General features: G+C 40.7%; 1 protein-coding gene across 1 annotated transcript in view; it reads left to right on the top strand.

Annotated features, from left to right (window-relative positions):
• Window positions 1–22,143, top strand: part of Zn72D (Zinc-finger protein 72D) — a 362,702-nt gene that overhangs the window by 134,952 nt on the left and 205,607 nt on the right. The window contains exon 4 of the mRNA XM_071686208.1: window positions 15,180–15,550. Coding sequence (XP_071542309.1) covers window positions 15,180–15,550 — 371 coding nt within the window. The remainder of the gene's footprint in view (window positions 1–15,179; window positions 15,551–22,143) is intronic.

Here is a 22,143-nt window from a genome sequence, read left to right as displayed (position 1 = left end):
GTATTATATTATTATTATTATTTTTTTTTTCAAACTATTCGCCATTTCCCGCGTTAGCGAGGTAGCGTTAAGAACAGAGGACTGGGCCATTGAGGGAATATCCTCACCTGGCCCCCATCTCTGTTCCTTCTTTTGGAAAGTTAAAAAAGATTGAGAGGGGAGGATTTCCAGCCCCCCCCGCTCCCTCCCCTTTTAGTCGCCTTCTACGACACGCAGGGAATACGTGGGAAGTATTCTTTCTGCCCTATCCCCAGGGATTATTATTATTATTATTATTTATATTTATACATTTTGCTTTGTCGCTGTCTCCTGCGTTAGCGAGGTAGCACAAGGAAACAGATGAAAGAATGGCCCAACCCACCCACATACACATGTATATACGTACACGTCCACACATGCAAATATACATACATTTACATCTCAATGTATACATATATATATATATACACACAGGCATACACATATGTACACATGTACATAATTCATACTGTCTGCCTTTATTCATTCCCATCGCCACCCCACCACATATGAAATAACAACCCCCTCCCCCCTCATGTGCATGAGGTATCGCTAGGAAAAGACAACAAAGGCCACATTCGTTCACACTCAGTCTCTAGCTGTCATGTAATAATACACCGAAACCACAGCTCCCTTTCCACATCCAGGCCCCACACAACTTTCCATGGTTAACCCCAGACTCTTCACATGCCCTGGTTCAATCCATTGATAGCATGTCGACCCTGGTATACCACATCATTCCAATTCACTCTGTTCCTTGCACGCCTTTCACCCTCCTGCATATTCAGGCCCTGATCACTCAAAATCTTTTTCACTCCATCTTTCCACCTCCAATTTGGTCTCCCACTTCTCCTTGTTCCCTCCACTTCTGACACATATATCCTCTTGTTCAGTCTTTCCTCACTCATTCTCTCCATGTGACCAAACCATTTCAAAACACCCTCTTCTGCTTTCTCAACCACACTCTTTTTATTACCACATATCTCTCTTACCCTATTATTACTTACTCAATCAAACCACCTCGCACCACATATTGTCCTCAAACATCTCATTTCCAGCACATCCACCCTCCTCCACACAACTCTGTCTATAGCCCACACCTCGCAATCATATAACATTGTTGGAACATATATCCTCTTGGTCAATCTTTCCTCACTCATTCTCTCTATGTGCCCAAACCACTTCAAAACACCCTCTTCTGCTCTCTCAACCACGCTCTTTTTATTTCCACACATCTCTCTTACCCTTACGTTACTCACTCGATCAAACCACCTCACACCACACATTGTCCTCAAACATCTCATTTCCAGCACATCCATCCTCCTGCGCACAACTCTATCCATAGCCCACGCCTCGCAACCATACAACATTGTTGGAACCACTATTCCTTCAAACATACCCATTTTTGCTTTCCGAGATAATGTTCTCGACTTCCACACATTCTTCAAGGCCCCCAGAATTTTTGCCCCCTCCCCCACCCTATGATCCACTTTCGCTTCCATGATTCCATCCGCTGCCAGATCCACTCCCAGATATCTAAAACACTTCACTTCCTCCAGTTTTTCTCCATTCAAACTCACCTCCCAATTGACTTGACCCTCAACCCTACTGTACCTAATAACCTTGCTCTTATTCACATTTACTCTTAACTTTCTTCTTCCACACACTTTACCAAACTCAGTCACCAGCTTCTGCAGTTTCTCACATGAATCAGCCACCAGCGCTGTATCATCAGCGAACAACAACTGACTCACTTCCCAAGCTCTCTCATCCCCAACAGACTTCATACTTGCCCCTCTTTCCAAAACTCTTGCATTTACCTCCCTAACAACCCCATCCATAAACAAATTAAACAACCATGGAGACATCACACACCCCTGCCGCAAACCTACATTCACTGAGAACCAATCACTTTCCTCTCTTCCTACACGTACACATGCCTTACATCCTCGATAAAAACTTTTCACTGCTTCTAACAACTTTCCTCCCACACCATATATTCTTAATACCTTCCACAGAGCATATCTATCAACTCTATCATATGCCTTCTCCAGATCCATAAATGCTACATACAAATCCATTTGCTTTTCTAAGTATTTCTCACATACATTCTTCAAAGCAAACACCTGATCCACACATCCTCTACCGCTTCTGAAACCACACTGCTCTTCCCCAATCTGATGCTCTGTACATGCCTTCACCCTCTCAATCAATACCCTCCCTTATAATTTACCAGGAATACTCAACAAACTTATACCTCTGTAATTTGAGCACTCACTCTTATCCCCTTTGCCTTTGTACAATGGCACTATGCACGCATTCCGCCAATCCTCAGGCACCTCACCATGAGTCATACATACATTAAATAACCTTACCAACCAGTCAACAATACAGTCACCCCCCTTTTTTAATAAATTCCACTGCAATACCATCCAAACCTGCTGCCTTGCCGGCTTTCATCTTCCGCAAAGCTTTCACTACCTCTTCTCTGTTTACCAAATCATTTTCCCTAACCCTCTCACTTTGCACACCACCTCGACCAAAACACCCTATATCTGCCACTCTATCATCAAACACATTCAACAAAATAAATATTATTATTATTATTATTATTATTATTATTATTATTATTATTATTATTATTGCATGATAAAGGGGTGGTGATGTGGGGGGGGGGGGGGGGGGGGGGGGGAAGTAGTGTTACTTAGATTGGTGTAGACATTTATTTTGTGTGTTCTTATATACTTTTGTCCTGTAAATAAGTTTTGCCTTTATTTGTAGAACATTTCATTTTCAGTTTCTTTGTATTTAAGTAACTATTCCGTTTAGATAACTATATAAGGCATTGATGTTAGTAAAGTTCATGTGTAGGTGGTTATCTATAAGGCATTGATGTTAGTAAAGTTCATCTGTAGGTGGTTATCTATAAGGCATTGATGTTAGTAAAGTTCATGTGTAGGTGGTTATCTATAAGGCATTGATGTTAGTAAAGTTCATGTGTAGGTGGTTATCTATAAGGCATTGATGTTAGTAAAGTTCATCTGTAGGTGGTTATCTGTATCAGGCATTGATGTTACTGTACATCACTTACAGATGGTTAACTGTATCAGGCATTGATGTTACTATACATCACTTACAGATGGTTAACTGTATCAGGCATTGATGTTACTATACATCACTTACAGATGGTTAACTATATCAGGCATTGATGTTACTGTACATCACTTAAAGATGGTTAACTATATCAGGCATTGATGTTACTATACATCACTTACAGATGGTTAACTATATCAGGCATTGATGTTACTGTACATCACTTAAAGATGGTTAACTATATCAGGCATTGATGTTACTAAACATCACTCACAGATGGTTTACTATTTCATGCATTGATGGTACTAAACATCACCTATAGATGGTTAACTATATCAGGCATTGATGTTACTATACATCACTTACAAATGGTTAACTATATCAGGTATTAATGTTACTAAACATCACCTACAGATGGTTTACTATTTCAGGCATTGATGTTACTAAACATCACCTACAGATGATTAACTTTATTAGGCACTGGTGTTACTAAACATCACTTACAGATGGTTTACTATATCAGGCATTGATGTTACAATACATCACCTACACATGGTTAACTGTATTAGGTATTGATGTTACTAAACATCACCTACAGATGGTTAACTATATCAGGCATTGATGTTACTATACATCACTTACAGATGGTTAACTATATGAGGCATTGATGTTACTAAACATCACCCACAGATGGTTAACTTTATCAGGCATTGATGTTATTATACATCACCTACAGATGGTTAACTATATCAGGTATTAATGTTACTAAACATCACCTACAGATGGTTAACTATATCAGGCATTGATGTTACTAAACATCACCTACAGATGGTTAACTATATCAGGCATTGATGTTACTAAACATCATCTACAAATGGTTAACTATATTAGGCGTTGATGTTACTAAACCACCTACAGATGGTTAACTTTATCAGGCATTGATGTTACTAAACTTCATCTACAAATGGTTAACTATATTAGGCATTGATGTTACTAAACATCACCTACAGATGGCTAACTTTATCAGACATTGATGTTACTAAACCTGACCTACAGATGGTTAATTATATCAGGCATTGATGCTCCTAAACATCAACTGCAGATGGTTAAGTATATTAGGCACTGATGTTACTAAACATCACCTACAGATGGTTAACTATATTAGGCACTGATGATACTAAACATCACCTACAGATGGTTAACTTTATTAGGCACTGATGTTACTAAACATCACCTACAGATGGTTAACTTTATTAGGCACTGATGTTACTAAACATCATGTACAGATGGTTAACTTTATTAGGCACTGATGTTACTAAACATCACCTGCAGATGGTTAACTATATTAGGCACTGATGTTACTAAACATGCGTGCATAGTGCCATTGTACAAAGGCAAAGGGGATAAGAGTGAGTGCTCAAATTACAGAGGTATAAGTTTGTTGAGTATTCCTGGTAAATTATATTTTTTTTTTTTTTTTTTTTTTTTTTTTTACTTTGTCGCTGTCTCCCGCGTTTGCGAGGTAGCGCAAGGAAACAGACGAAAGAAATGGCCCAACCCCCCCCCCCCCCATACACATGTACATACACACGTCCACACACGCAAATATACATACCTACACAGCTTTCCATGGTTTACCCCAGACGCTTCACATGCCTTGCTTCAATCCACTGACAGCACGTCAACCCCTGTATACCACATGACTCCAATTCACTCTATTTCTTGCCCTCCTTTCACCCTCCTGCATGTTCAGGCCCCGATCACACAAAATCTTTTTCACTCCATCTTTCCACCTCCAATTTGGTCTCCCTCTTCTCCTCGTTCCCTCCACCTCCGACACATATATCCTCTTGGTCAATCTCTCCTCACTCATTCTCTCCATGTGCCCTAAACCATTTCAAAACACCCTCTTCTGCTCTCTCAACCACGCTCTTTTTATTTCCACACATCTCTCTTACCCTTACGTTACTTACTCGATCAAACCACCTCACACCACACATTGTCCTCAAACATCTCATTTCCAGCACATCCATCCTCCTGCGCACATCTCTATCCATAGCCCACGCCTCGCAACCATACAACATTGTTGGAACCACTATTCCCTCAAACATACCCAATTTTTTGCTTTCCGAGATAATGTTCTCGACTTCCACACATTTTTCAAGGCTCCCAAAATTTTTGCCCCCTCCCCCACCCTATGATCCACTTCCGCTTCCATGGTTCCATCCGCTGACAGATCCACTCCCAGATATCTAAAACACTTCACTTCCTCCAGTTTTTCTCCATTCAAACTCACCTCCCAATTGACTTGACCCTCACCCCTACTGTACCTAATAACCTTGCTCTTATTCACATTTACTCTCAACTTTCTTCTTCCACACACTTTACCAAACTCAGTCACCAGCTTCTGCAGTTTCTCACATGAATCAGCCACCAGCGCTGTATCATCAGCGAACAACAACTGACTCACTTCCCAAGCTCTCTCATCCCCAACAGACTTCATACTTGCCCCTCTTTCCAGGACTCTTGCATTTACCTCCCTTACAACCCCATCCATAAACAAATTAAACAACCATGGAGACATCACACACCCCTGCCGCAAACCTACATTCACTGAGAACCAATCACTTTCCTCTCTTCCTACACGTACACATGCCTTACATCCTCGATAAAAACTTTTCACTGCTTCTAACAACTTGCCTCCCACACCATATATTCTTAATACCTTCCACAGAGCATCTCTATCAACTCTATCATATGCCTTCTCCAGATCCATAAATGCTACATACAAATCCATTTGCTTTTCTAAGTATTTCTCACATACATTCTTCTAAGCAAACACCTGATCCACACATCCTCTACCACTTCTGAAACCGCACTGCTCTTCCCCAATCTGATGCTCTGTACATGCCTTCACCCTCTCAATCAATACCCTCCCATATAATTTACCAGGAATACTCAACAAACTTATACCTCTGTAATTTGAGCACTCACTCTTATCCCCTTTGCCTTTGTACAATGGCACTATGCACGCATTCCGCCAATCCTCAGGCACCTCACCATGAGTCATACATACATTAAATAACCTTACCAACCAGTCAACAATACAGTCACCCCCTTTTTTAATAAATTCCACTGCAATACCATCCAAACCTGCTGCCTTGCCGGCTTTCATCTTCCGCAAAGCTTTTACTACCTCTTCTCTGTTTACCAAATCATTTTCCCTAACCCTCTCACTTTGCACACCACCTCGACCAAAACACCCTATATCTGCCACTCTGTCATCAGACACATTCAACAAACCTTCAAAATACTCATTCCATCTCCTTCTCACATCACCGCTACTTGTTATCACCTCCCCATTTACGCCCTTCACTGAAGTTCCCATTTGCTCCCTTGTCTTACGCACCCTATTTACCTCCTTCCAGAACATCTTTTTATTCTCCCTAAAATTTACTGATAGTCTCTCACCCCAACTCTCATTTGCCCTTTTTTTCACCTCTTGCACCTTTCTCTTGACCTCCTGTCTCTTTCTTTTATACTTCTCCCACTCAATTGCATTTTTTCCCTGCAAAAATCGTCCAAATGCCTCTCTCTTCTCTTTCACTAATACTCTTACTTCTTCATCCCACCACTCACTACCCTTTCTAAACAGCCCACCTCCCACTCTTCTCATGCCACAAGCATCTTTTGCGCAATCCATCACTGATTCCCTAAATACATCCCATTCCTCCCCCACTCCCCTTACTTCCATTGTTCTCACCTTTTTCCATTCTGTACACAGTCTCTCCTGGTACTTCCCCACACAGGTCTCCTTCCCAAGCTCACTTACTCTCACCACCTTCTTCACCCCAACATTCACTCCTCTTTTCTGAAAACCCATACTAATCTTCACCTTAGCCTCCACAAGATAATGATCAGACATCCCTCCAGTTGCACCTGGTAAATTATATGGGAGGGTATTGATTGAGAGGGTGAAGGCATGTACAGAGCATCAGATTGGGGAAGAGCAGTGTGGTTTCAGAAGTGGTAGAGGATGTGTGGATCAGGTGTTTGCTTTGAAGAATGTATGTGAGAAATACTTAGAAAAGCAAATGGATTTGTATGTAGCATTTATGGATCTGGAGAAGGCATATGATAGAGTTGATAGAGATGCTCTGTGGAAGGTATTAAGAATATATGGTGTGGGAGGAAAGTTGTTAGAAGCAGTGAAAAGTTTTTATCGAGGATGTAAGGCATGTGTACGTGTAGGAAGAGAGGAAAGTGATTGGTTCTCAGTGACTGTAGGTTTGCGGCAGGGGTGTGTGATGTCTCCATGGTTGTTTAATTTGTTTATGGATGGGGTTGTTAGGGAGGTAAATGCAAGAGTTTTGGAAAGAGGGGCAAGTATGAAGTCTATTGGGGATGAGAGAGCTTGGGAAGTGAGTCAGTTGTTGTTCGCTGATGATACAGCGCTGGTGGCTGATTCATGTGAGAAACTGCAGAAGCTGGTGACTGAGTTTGGTAAAGTGTGTGGAAGAAGAAAGTTAAGAGTAAATGTGAATAAGAGCAAGGTAATATTAGGTACAGTAGGGTTGAGGGTCAAGTCAATTGGGAGGTGAGTTTGAATGGAGAAAAACTGGAGGAAGTGAAGTGTTTTAGATATCTGGGAGTGGATCTGGCAGCGGATGGAACCATGGAAGCGGAAGTGGATCATAGGGTGGGGGAGGGGGCGAAAATTCTGGGGGCCTTGAAGAATGTGTGGAAGTCGAGAACATTATCTCGGAAAGCAAAAATGGGTATGTTTGAAGGAATAGTGGTTCCAACAATGTTGTATGGTTGCGAGGCGTGGGCTATGGATAGAGTTGTGCGCAGGAGGATGGATGTGCTGGAAATGAGATGTTTGAGGACAATGTGTGGTGTGAGGTGGTTTGATCGAGTGAGTAACGTAAGGGTAAGAGAGATGTGTGGAAATAAAAAGAGCGTGGTTGATGAGAGCAGAAGAGGGTGTTTTGAAGTGGTTTGGGCACATGGAGAGAATGAGTGAGGAAAGATTGACCAAGAGGATATATGTGTCGGAGGTGGAGGGAACGAGGAGAAGAGGGAGACCAAATTGGAGGTGGAAAGATGGAGTGAAAAAGATTTTGTGTGATCGGGGCCTGAACATGCAGGAGGGTGAAAGGAGGGCAAGGAATAGAGTGAATTGGAGCGATGTGGTATACCGGGGTTGACGTGCTGTCAGTGGATTGAATCAAGGCATGTGAAGCGTCTGGGGTAAACCTTGGAAAGCTGTGTAGGTATGTATATTTGCGTGTGTGGACGTATGTATATACATGTGTATGGGGGGGGGTTGGGCCATTTCTTTCGTCTGTTTCCTTGCGCTACCTCGCAAACGCGTGAGACAGCGACAAAGTATAATGAAAAATAATAATAGTTACTAAACATCACCTACAGATGGTTAACATTATTAGGCACTGGTGATACTAAACATCACCTACAGATGTTTAACTATATCAGGCATTGATGTTATTAAACATCACCTACAGATGGTTAACTATATCAGGCATTGATGTTATTAAACCACCTACAGATTGTTAACTATATCAGGCATTGGTCACTAAACATCACCTACAGATGGTTAACTTTATTAGGCATTGATGTTGCTAAACCACCTACAGATGTTTAACTATATCAGGCATTGATGTTACTAAACATCACCTACAGATGGTTAACTCTATCAGGCATTGATGTTACTAAACATCACCTACAGGTGCTTAACTATATCAGGCATTGATGTTATTAAACATCACCTACAGATGGTTAACTTTATGAGGCACTGATGTTACTAAACATCACCTACAGATGTTTAACTATATCAGGCATTGATGTTATTAAACATCACCTACAGATGGTTAACTATATCAGGCATTGGTCACTAAACATCACCTACAGATGGTTAACTTTATTAGGCATTGATGTTGCTAAACCACCTACAGATGTTTAACTTTTTAGGCTTTGATGTTACTAAAACATCCCCTACAGATGGTTAACTTTTTAGGCATGATGTTACTAAACTTTACCTACAGATGGTTAACTTATATAGGCATGATGTTCCCAAACATCCCCCACAGTGGTTTAACTATATTAGGCATGGTGTTACTAAACATCACCTACAGATGGTTAACTTTATTAGGACTGGTGTTACTAACATACCTACAGTGGTTAACTTTATTAGGCACTTGATTACTAAACATCACCCACAGATGGTTAACTTATTGGCACTGATGTTCTAAACATCACCACAGATGGTTAACTTTTTAGGCACGGGTGTTACTAAACATCACCTACAGATGGTTAAATATATTGGGCACGGGTTTGTTACTAACATCATATGTGGTTAACTTTATTAGGCATGATGTTACTAAACTTTCCCTACAGATGGTTAATATATAGGCATGGTGTTATAAACATCACCTACGAGGGTTTTTAACTTTATTAGGCCTGATGTTACTAAACATCCCCCACAGATGGTTAAATATATTGGGCACTGGTGTTACTAACATTCCCTTACTGATGGTTTAAAACTTTATTAGGCATTGATGTTACTAAAATCACCTACAGAGGGTTTTAAAATTATTAGGCACGGGTGTTACTAAAAACATTACTTACTGATGGTTAACTTATTAGGCACTGATGTTACTAAACATCCCCCACAGATGGTTAAAATAAAATTAGGCACTGGTGTTACAAAAACATACTTAGATGGTTAACTTTATTAGGCACTGTGTTACTAAACATCACTACAGATGGTTAAAATATTAGGCACTGGTTTACTAAAAAAAATTAACTTACCTGATTGGGTTAACTTTATTGGCATGTGTTACTAAACATCACCTACAGATGGTTAATATATTAGGCACTGGTGTTACTAAACATTCCCCCACTGATGGTTAACTTTTTTAGCACTGATGTTACTAAACATCACCTACAGATGGTTAAATATTTTTGGCACGGGTGTTACTAAACATTACTTACTGATGGTTAACTTTATTAGGCACTGATGTTACTAAACATCACCTACAGATGGTTAGATATATCAGGCAATGGTGTTAGTAAACATCACCTACAGATGATGAACCTGTATCAGGCAGTGTTGTTACTAAACATTACCTGCAGATGATTAACTATATCAGGCAATGGTGTTAGTAAACTTCACCTTTAGGTGGTTAGATATATCAGGCATTGGTTTTACAAAACCCTCCACCTACAGAGGTTAACTGTATCAGGCATTGTTGTTATAAACTCCACTGTAGATGGTTAAATTAAATCAGGCAGTGGTGTTACTAAACTTCAGGTGGTTTTTAAATAAAATCAGGCAGTGGTGTTACTAAACTTCAGGTGGTTGTTAAAAAAACCCAGGGAGTGGTTTTTACTAAACTTCAGGTGGTCTTTAATAAAATCAGGCACTGGTGTTACCAAACTTTACCTGTAGGTGTTTAATTGAATCAGGCAATGGTTTTACTGAATCACCTGCATGTGGTTGCACCTCGAGTGGGTTTTGACCAGTGGTAAGGGTATACCATGTTTCAAAAGAGTCCATCCTTTATCTGCAGAGTCGCATTGAAGTGTCCTAGAGCTGAAATAAAAATTATTTGGGGAATGTACTTACCTTGTCAGATCACAGTTTTCTCATGGCCAAGTTACCTGCGGGACTTCAGAAGATAACATATAGTGATGAGCAAATGAATTGAGATTGTTGTGTTTATATTTTACAAGGGTGAAGTGTTGTTTTTTAATATTCGTTTAAATGTTTTACAGCCACAGCTTTACCTGTATATATGCAGCAGACCTCACAGCCAGCTGCTGAAAGTTGCTGCTGTTAAAACTACAGGCAACACTTGGCAGACTTTCAAGAAAACTGGGGCTATGCCAGGCAAGACACCAAAGCCTAAAGCACCCCCAAAACCGCAACAACTCCACTACTGTGATTTTTTGTAAAATAAGCTGTGCAGGACCACAAACTTACCGAGAACATCTTGGGGGTCGAAGCACAAAAAGAAAGCGCTGCAAAGGCTGGTCCAACCCCATCCCGGCATGGAGCTTCGCTACGTTGTGACTCTGTGATGTTCCCTGTACTGGTGCTGATGCATATGCAGCTCATATCCGTGGTGCTAAACACAGAAGGTAAAAGAAAACTTTTTAGATTTGTTTTTTTCATTTTCTCGTGTGTTCACGTTCCTGAATAGAGGAGTTCCGGAACAGATGAAGAAATAGCTACATACGCTTACATCTATTTGATAGCAGTCATGTATAATGCACTGAAACCAGTTTCCCCTAATCAAACAATTGAGCACCACAGACCTTTCCCTGGTTTCCCCCGGGGGCTTTCACATGCCCTGGTTCAGCCCGTGAGCAGCACTGCATTTCCTGTAATCTATATCACTCCAATATATTTTTTAACCCTTTGCATGCCATGCACCCCTGTTGTTCAGGGCCTGGGCCTTCAAAACATCTTTCGCACTCCCCTTTTCCACCACCTCGTTGGTTTTTCCCCCCTTTAACTTGTTCCTTCCATCTCTGACTGTAACCAGTTAGGTTATTATTTCCTCAAACACCCTCTTCATAGGTTCAGACCATTTCAGTACCCCTTCATCAAATCTCTTGTATATACTACTCTGATTCATGTGAGAAACTGCAGAAGCTGGTGACTGAGTTTGGTAAAGTGTGTGGAAGAAGAAAGTTAAGAGTAAATGTGAATAAGAGCAAGGTAATAATATTAGGTACAGTAGGGTTGAGGGTCAAGTCAATTGGGAGGTGAGTTTGAATGGAGAAAAACTGGAGGAAGTGAAGTGTTTTAGATATCTGGGAGTGGATCTGGCAGCGGATGGAACCATGGAAGCGGAAGTGGATCATAGGGTGGGGGAGGGGGCGAAAATTCTGGGGGCCTTGAAGAATGTATGGAAGTCGAGAACATTATCTCGGAAAGCAAAAATGGGTATGTTTGAGGGAATAGTGGTTCCAACAATGTTGTATGGTTGCGAGGCATGGGCTATGGATAGAGTTGTGCGCAGGAGGATGGATGTGCTGGAAATGAGATGTTTGAGGACAATGTGTGGTGTGAGGTGGTTTAATCGAGTGAGTAACGTAAGGGTAAGAGAGATGTGTGGAAATAAAAAGAGCGTGGTTGAGAGAGCAGAAGAGGGTGTTTTGAAGTGGTTTGGGCACATGGAGAGAATGAGTGAGGAAAGATTGACCAAGAGGATATATGTGTCGGAGGTGGAGGGAACGAGGAGAAGAGGGAGACCAAATTGGAGGTGGAAAGATGGAGTGAAAAAGATTTTGTGTGATCGGGGCCTGAACATGCAGGAGGGTGAAAGGAGGGCAAGGAATAGAGTGAATTGGAGCGATGTGGTATACCGGGGTTGACGTGCTGTCAGTGGATTGAATCAAGGCATGTGAAGCGTCTGGGGTAAACCTTGGAAAGCTGTGTAGGTATGTATATTTGCGTGTGTGGACGTATGTATATACATGTGTATGGGGGGGGGGGGTTGGGCCATTTCTTTCGTCTGTTTCCTTGCGCTACCTCGCAAACGCGTGAGACAGCGACAAAGTATAATGAAAAATAATAATAGTTACTAAACATCACCTACAGATGGTTAACATTTTAGGCACTGGTGATACTAAACATCACCTACAGATGTTTAACTATATCAGGCATTGATGTTATTAAACATCACCTACAGATGGTTAGCTATATCAGGCATTGATGTTATTAAACATCACCTACAGATTGTTAACTATATCAGGCATTGGTCACTAAACATCACCTACAGATGGTTAACTTTATTAGGCATTGATGTTGCTAAACCACCTACAGATGTTTAACTATATCAGGCATTGATGTTACTAAACATCACCTACAGATGGTTAACTATATCAGGCATTGATGTTACTAAACATCACCTACAGGTGCTTAACTATATCAGGCATTGATGTTATTAAACATCACCTACAGATGGTTAACTTTATGAGGCACTGATGTTACTAAACATCACCTACAGATGTTTAACTATATCAGGCATTGATGTTATTAAACATCACCTACAGATGGTTAACTATATCAGGCATTGGTCACTAAACATCACCTACAGATGGTTAACTTTATTAGGCATTGATGTTGCTAAACCACCTACAGATGTTTAACTATATCAGGCATTGATGTTACTAAACATCACCTACAGATGGTTAACTATATCAGGCATTGATGTTACTAAACATCACCTACAGATGGTTAACTTTATCAGGCATTGATGTTACCAAACATCACCTACAGATGGTTAACTATATGAGGCATTGATGTTACTAAACATCACCTACAGATGGTTAACTTTATTAGGCACTGGTGTTACTAAACATTACCTACAGATGGTTAACTATATTAGGCATTGATGTTACTAAACATCACCTACAGATGGTTAACTATATTAGGCACTGATGTTGCTAAACATCACCTACAGATGGTTAACTATATTAGGCACTGGTGTTACTAAACATCACCTACAGATGGTTAATATATTAGGCACTGGTGTTACTAAGCATCACCTACAGATGGTTAACTTTATTAGGCACTGATGTTACTACTAAACATTACCTACAGATGGTTAACTATATAAGGCACTGGTGTTACTAAACATCACCTACTGATGGTTAACTTTATTAGGCGCTGATGTTACTAAACATCACCCACAGATGGTTAACTATATTAGGCACTGGTGTTACTGAACATTACCTACTGATGGTTAACTTTATTAGGCATTGATGTTACTAAACATCACCTACAGATGGTTAACTTTATTAGGCACTGATGTTACTACTAAACATTACCTACAGATGGTTAACTATATTAGGCACTGATGTTACTAAACATCACCCACAGATGGTTAACTATATTAGGCACTGGTGTTACTAAACATCACCTACAGATGGTTAACTTTATTAGGCACTGGTGTTACTAAACATCACCTACAGATGGTTAACTTTATTAGTAATTTAGGCACTGGTATTACTAAACATCACCCACAGATGGTTAACTTTATTAGGCACTGATGTTACTAAACATCACCCACAGATGGTTAACTTTATTAGGCACTAGTGTTACTAAACATCACCTACAGATGGTTAACTATATTAGGCACTGGTGTTACTAAACATCACCCACAGATGGTTAACTTTATCAGGCACTGATGTTACTAAACATCACCTACAGATGGTTAAATATATTAGGCACTGGTGTTACTAAACATTACTTACTGATGGTTAACTTTATTAGGCACTGATGTTACTAAACATCACCTACAGATGGTTAGATATATCAGGCAATGGTGTTAGTAAACATCACCTACAGATGATGAACTGTATCAGGCAGTGTTGTTACTAAACATTACCTGCAGATGATTAACTATATCAGGCAATGGTGTTAGTAAACTTCACCTTTAGGTGGTTAGATATATCAGGCATTGGTTTTACTAAACTCCACCTACAGATGGTTAACTGTATCAGGCATTGTTGTTACTAAACTCCACCTGTAGATGGTTAAATAAATCAGGCAGTGGTGTTACTAAACTTCAGGTGGTTGTTAATAAAATCAGGCAGTGGTGTTACTAAACTTCAGGTGGTTGTTAATAAAATCAGGGAGTGGTGTTACTAAACTTCAGGTGGTCTTTAATAAAATCAGGCACTGGTGTTACCAAACTTTACCTGTAGGTGATTAATTGAATCAGGCAATGGTGTTACTAGAATCACCTGCATGTGGTTGCACCTCGAGTGAGTTATGACCAGTGGTAAGGGTATACCACTGTTTCAAAAGAGTCCATCCTTTATCTGCAGAGTCGCATTGAAGTGGTCCTAGAGCTGCATAAAAATTATTTTGGGGAATGTACTTACCTTGTCAGATCACAGTTTTCCTCATGGCCAAGTTACCTGCTGGACTTCAGAGATAACATATAGTGATGAGCAAATGAATTGAGATTGTTGTGTTTATATTTACAAGGGTGAAGTGTTGTTTTTAATATTCGATTAATGTTTTACAGCCACAGCTTTACCTGTATATATGCAGCAGACCTCACAGCCAGCTGCTGCAGTTGCTGCTGTTAAAACTACAGGCAACACTTGGCAGACTTTCAAGAAAACTGGGGCTATGCCAGGCAAGACACCAAAGCCTAAAGCACCTCCAAAACCGCAACAACTCCACTACTGTGATGTTTGTAAAATAAGCTGTGCAGGACCACAAACTTACCGAGAACATCTTGAGGGTCAGAAGCACAAAAAGAAAGAAGCAGCTGCAAAGGCTGGTCCAACACCATCCCGGCATGGAGCTTCGCTACGTTGTGAACTCTGTGATGTTACCTGTACTGGTGCTGATGCATATGCAGCTCATATCCGTGGTGCTAAACACCAGAAGGTAAGAGAAAACTTTTTAGATTTGTTTTTTCATTTTCTCGTGTGTTCACCAGTTCCTGAAATAGAGGTAGTTCCTGGAACAGATGAAGAAATAGCTACATACGCTTACATCTATTTGATAGCAGTCATGTATAATGCACTGAAACCAGATTCCCTAATCTACAATTGAGCACCACAGACCTTTCCCTGGTTTCCCCCTGGTGCTTCACATGCCCTGGTTCAGCCCGTGAGCAGCACTGCATTTCCTGTAATCTATATCACTCCAATATACTTTTTTAACCTTGCATGCCATGCACCCTCCTGTATGTTCAGGGCCTGGGCCTTCAAAACATCTTTCGCACTACCCTTCCACCACCTCGTTGGTTCTTCCCCCTTTAACTTGTTCCTTCCATCTCTGACATGTATACCAGTTAGGTTATTATTTCCTCAAACATCCTCTTCATAGGTTCAGACCATTTCAGTACACCTTCATCAAATCTCTTGTATATACTACTCTTGCTGCTCCAATTAACTCATTCCTTATTTCTTATTCAATCAACCCACCTCATGTCACATTTTGTCCTTCAGCATTTCATTTTCAACACATTCACCTAATCATTTAAATTTCCATCTAAGGCTTATGCTTCACTTTCATACGGTATTGTGGGGACACTTCTATACTATAAAACATACCTATCTTTGCCTTTTATTGATGTGACCTCTCTTTCCACACATTCCTCAGTGCAGTTAAGACTTTTTCCTCTTCACACACCCTGTGGCTCACTTCAGTTCCCATGGTTTCATTTGCTACCATATCCCCTCTCAGGTATCTAAAGCACTCCACTTCCTTATAGTACTCTTCATTTAAACTCGCACTTCAAATAACCTTTCTCTTTTTCACTGTTAAACTTGATAGCCATGCTTTGATTCACATTTACTATCAGACTTTTCATTTCACACTTTATCTCTAACTTAGACACCGGCTAAGGCAGTTTCTTCCTTGAATCTGCCACCAGCATCACATCATCTGCAGAGAACAACTGACTCGTCTAAAAAAAAAAAAGAAAAAGAAACACCCAGCAGAATGCATATATGTTGAATGTTTTTAGATTCATGTGAGAAACTGCAGAAGCTGGTGACTGAGTTTGGAAAAGTGTGTGGAAGAAGAAAGTTAAGAGTAAATGTGAATAAGAGCAAGGTTATTAGGTACAGTAGGGTTGAGGGTCAAGTCAATTGGGAGGTGAGTTTGAATGGAGGAAAACTGGAGGAAGTGAAGTGTTTTAGATATCTGGGAGTGGATCTGGCAGCGGATGGAACCATGGAAGCGGAAGTGGATCATAGGGTGGGAGAGGGGGCGAAAATCCTGGGGGCCTTGAAGAATGTGTGGAAGTCGAGAACATTATCTCGGAAAGCAAAAATGGGTATGTTTGAAGGAATAGTGGTTCCAATAATGTTGTATGGTTGCGAGGCGTGGGCTATGGATAGAGTTGTGCGCAGGAGGATGGATGTGCTGGAAATGAGATGTTTGAGGACAATGTGTGGTGTGAGGTGGTTTGATTGAGTGAGTAACGTAAGGGTAAGAGAGATGTGTGGAAATAAAAAGAGCGTGGTTGAGAGAGCAGAAGAGGGTGTTTTGAAGTGGTTTGGGCACATGGAGAGGATGAGTGAGGAAAGATTGACCAAGAGGATATATGTGTCGGAGGTGGAGGGAACGAGGAGAAGAGGGAGACCAAATTGGAGGTGGAAAGATGGAGTGAAAAAGATTTTGTGTGATCGGGGCCTGAACATGCAGGTGGGTGAAAGGAGGGCAAGGAATAGAGTGAATTGGAGCGATGTGGTATACCGGGGTTGACGTGCTGTCAGTGGATTGAAGCAAGGCATGTGAAGCGTCTGGGGTAAACCATGGAAAGCTGTGTAGGTATGTATATTTGCGTGTGTGGACGTATGTATATACATGTGTATGGGGGGGGGGGTTGGGCCATTTCTTTCGTCTGTTTCCTTGCGCTACCTCGCAAACGCGGGAGACAGCGACAAAGTATAATAAAAAAAATATAAATTTTTAGAGTGAAATGTTTTAAATCTAGTGGTCTCGTTTTAATCCTGTGATCTTTGGTTTGGAAACACCTGTTGTTGGGGGAGAGAAAATTTTGCCTAGTTTTGTAAAATCTCCATGATTAAAAAATTTGTCAGTTTTTCTAAACTCTGAATACCTCCGAATATACCTTAAATTCAAGAGAATTCCAGTAAAGTTGGTGAAAAACACCTGTAATACTTTAGAAGATCCAGTCATGTCATAAAATTGTATGTATCAACATTTTCTTTTCTGTATTTTATGAATTTGTATTGCTGTTTTCTTCAAACCAGCAATGCAACAGACACCATATGTTCCAGTCTCTGGAAAATAGGTGTTTAATTAACCATCTCCTATTGAAATGAAAACATGGAAAAATAAAACATTGAAATGCAACATAACTCTCAACTCAATCACGATTATGTTCCTTATGTTTCTCCTCAAACATGTTTTAACACAAATTCACTTGGGAGACATATTTTTCTTGAGTAACTTTTTTTCATACTTGATTGCTCTTTCCCTCTCTAGCGAGGTAGCATCAGGAACAGACAAAGAAAGGCTGCACCTGCTCACATCCATTCTCTAATTGTCTTATGTAATGCCCTGAAACCACAGCACTTTATCCACAATAATGCCCAGCAGAGGTTTACATGGCTTACACCAGCCTCTTCTCATGGACCAGCCTCTTCTCATGCCCTGCTTCGGTCTATTGACAGCACATCAACCAAAGTATGCCATCACATTGTTCCAATTCACTCCATCCTGTGCATGTCATTTACCCTCCTGCATGTTCAGGTCCTGGTCGCTCAAAATCTTTTTCTCTCCAAAATTCAATATACAGTTTAGTCTCCCCATTCTCCTTGTTCCTCCACATCTGATACATGTCCTCTTTGTCAACCTCACTAAACTCATTTTCTCGGTCTCCAACCCATTTCAGCACACTGTCTTCAGCTCTCTCAACCACGCTGTTTTATTACCTTACTTCTCTCTTACCCTTTCATTATTTATTTGATCAAACCACTTTTCCTCAAAGATTTCATTCCCAATACATCCACCCTCTTCTGCTCAGTCTTACCTACAGCCCATGCCCTACATCCATATGATACTGTTGGGACTACTATTCCTTCAAATACTCCCATTTTTGTCTTCTCAGTTAACATTCTCTTTCCACTTTTTTTGGCATTCCCAGAACCTTTGCCTGCTCAACTTCCATATGACTCGCTTACACTTTCATGGTTCCACACGATGCCATGTCTACTTTTTGGTATCTAAAACATTTTTCTCCAGCCCAACTCACACCCCAACTAACCTGTCCCTCAAACCTAATAAACCCATTAATCTTGCTTTTATTCACATCTACTCTCATCTTCCTCCATACTCACACTCTTCCAGACTCAGTCACCAACTTATGCTGTTTCTCACTCGAATCCACCAGCAGTGTTGTATCATCAGCAAACAACAACTGACCCAGGCCTTATCATCCCCCTCATTGTGCATAATCACCCCTCTCCCCAAGGCACTTACAGATATCTCTCTCATTACCCCCCATACATAAACAAATTGAACAACTAAGGTGACACCACAAATTGAACAACCATGGCAACATCCCACACCCCTGCTGCAGACCAACCTTCACTTGGAACCATTTACTCCTCTCTTCTTACGTGTACTCTAGTCTTATACCCTTGATTTAATCTTTTACTGATTCTGGTAGCTTTGTTCTCACACCGTGCAGTATGTTCTTAAGACCTTCCACAAAGCATTAACTTTGTCATATGGTCTCTAGAAGTCCATAGATGCCACATACCAATCTATCTGTTTCCCTTAAGTATTTCTCACTCATTCTTTAGAGCAAACATCTAACCCACAAATCCTTTACCACTTCTGCAACCACACTGGTTCTCTTCAGTCTGATTCTCTGTACATACTTGCACCTTCTCAGTTACAACCCTTCCATACAACTTAGCAGGTATATGCCACAAACTTATACCTCTGTAGTTTGAATATTTGTCTTTATCCTCCTTGCTTTTATACACTGGCACTGTACATGCATTTTGCCAGTCCTCAGGTACCTCACCATGATCCTGACAAACATTGATAATCCATTCCAACCAATCAGCTGCACGCACAGTCATACCCTTTCTTAAGAAATTCAGCTTCAGTACCATCCACTCCAACTGCCTTTCCACAGTTTATCTTATATAAGGCTTTTTCACCACCTCTTCTCTCTTGACCAAACCATTCTCCATGACTGTCTCATTTAGCATATCATCCCGACCAAAACACCTTCAGTCATCAGATGCGTTCAGCAGTCCTTCAAAATACTCAATCCATCTCCCCTCTTTTCTTCACCACCTGTTATCACTTCCTGTTTTGCTCCTTTTACCAGTATGCCCATTTGTTCTCTTTGTTATTTTGTGCATTATTTATCTCTTTCCTAAACATCTTACCCTCTCCCTAAAGTTTACTGATGCTTGCTTATCTCAACTTTCATTTACTCTGTTTTACAAACTTTGCACCTTCCTCTTAATCTGCTGCTTCCAATTGTATATGCTTCTGTCATTTGCACTCCTTACCTGTAAGTTCCTCCCAAATGCCTCTCTTTTCACTTTCACTAGCAACTTTACCTCATGCCATCTTTCACTACCCTTTCTAATTACATCATCCTAGCACTCGCTACCCTTTCTAATCTGCCCACCTCCCACTTTTTGCATGCCACAGGCATCTCTTGCACATACCAGCACTGCTTCCCTGAATACCTCCCATTCCTTATCCACTCTTCTTGCATAAATTACTCTCATATTTTCCATTCTACACCCAGTCTTTCCTGGTATTTCTTCACACAAGTCCCTTTTCCAAGCTCAATTAATGCCTCTTTTTTCTTTTCACCAACACTGTTTCCTCTTTTCCGAAAACCCCAACAAATGTTTAACCTCACCTCCACAAATTAGTGATCACATATCCCACCAGCTGCTCTTCTCAGCACATTTACATCCAAAAGTCTTTCTTTTACTCACCTGTAAATTGAAATGTTACCCAATAATTCCCACTAACCATCTCCCCGACACACATATGTATACTTGTGTATGCTCCTCTTTGTAAACCATGCCTTCCCAATCACCAGTTAATTTTTCACGCAACTTCGTATACCCTGGTTCAATCCATTGACAGCATGTCGACCTTGGTATACCGCATCGTTCCTGTTCAATCTATTCCTTGCATGCCTTTCACCCTCCTGTATGTTAGGCTCGGATTGCTCAAAATCTTTTTCACTGCATCCTTCTACCTCCAGCTTGGTCTCCCACTTCTCGTTCCCTCCACCTCTAACACGTATATCCTCTTTGTCAATCTTTCCTCCCTCATTCTCTCCATATGACCAAACCATTTCAACACACCCTCTTCTGTTTTCTTAACCACACTCTTTTTATTACGACACATCTCTCTTACTCTTCATTACTTACTCGATCATATATGTGTATGATTGTGTTGTCACTGGATTCAATCATGGCGTGTGAAGCGTGTTTGGTAAACCATGGAAAGTTCTGTGGGGCCTGGATGTGAAAGGGAGCTCTGGTTTCGGTGCATTACACATGACAGCTAGAGACTGAGTGTGAACGAATGTGGCCTTTCTTGTCTTATCTTAGCGCTACCTCATGCACGCATGTGGGGGGAGGGGGGGTGCCATTTCATGTGTGGTAGGATGGCCACGGGAATGGATGAGGGCAGCAAATATAGATATGGACATGTGTATATATGTATATGTATGTATACATTGAAAAGCTTGGGAGGTGGGCAGATTAGAAAGGATAGTGAGTGGCGGTATGAAGAAGCAAGATTATTAGTGAAAGAGAAGAGAGAGAGGCATTTGGATGATTTTTGCTGGGAAATAATGCAAATGACTGGAGGATGTATAAAAGAAAGAGGCAGGAAGTCAAGAGAAGGGTCAAAGAAGGGTGCAAGAGGTGAAAGAGAGGGCAAATGAGAGGTGGGTGAGAGAGGATCATTAAATTTTAGGGAGAATAAAAAGATGTTTTGGAAGGAGGTAAATAAAGTGCATAAGACAAGGGAACAAATGGGAACATCAGTGAAGGGGGCTAATGGGGAGGTGATAACAAGTAGTGGTGATGTGAGAAGGAGATGGAGTGAGTATTTTGAAGGTTTGTTGAATGTGTTTGATGATAGAGTGGCAGATATAGGGTGTTTTGGTCGAGGTGGTGTGCAGAGTGAGACTTAGGGAGAATGATTTGGTAAACAGAGAAGAGGTTGTAAAAGCTTTGCGGAAGATGAAATCCGGCACGGCAGCGGGTTTGGATGGTATTGCAGTGGAATTTATTAAAAAAGGGGGTGACTGTATTATTGATTGGTTGTAAGTTTATTTAATGTATGTTTGACTCATGGTGAGTTGCTTGAGGATTGGCAGAATTCTTGCATAGTGCCATTTTACAAATGCAAAGGGGATAAAAGTGAGGGCTCAAATTACAGAGGTATAAGTTTGTTGAGTATTCCTGGGAAATTATATGGAAGAGTATTGATTGAGAGGGTGA

The sequence above is a fragment of the Panulirus ornatus genome, chromosome 41 (genome assembly GCF_036320965.1).
Source record: "Panulirus ornatus isolate Po-2019 chromosome 41, ASM3632096v1, whole genome shotgun sequence".
Classification (NCBI taxonomy): Eukaryota; Metazoa; Arthropoda; class Malacostraca; order Decapoda; family Palinuridae; genus Panulirus; species Panulirus ornatus.
This window is presented reverse-complemented; position numbering and strand designations above follow the sequence as displayed.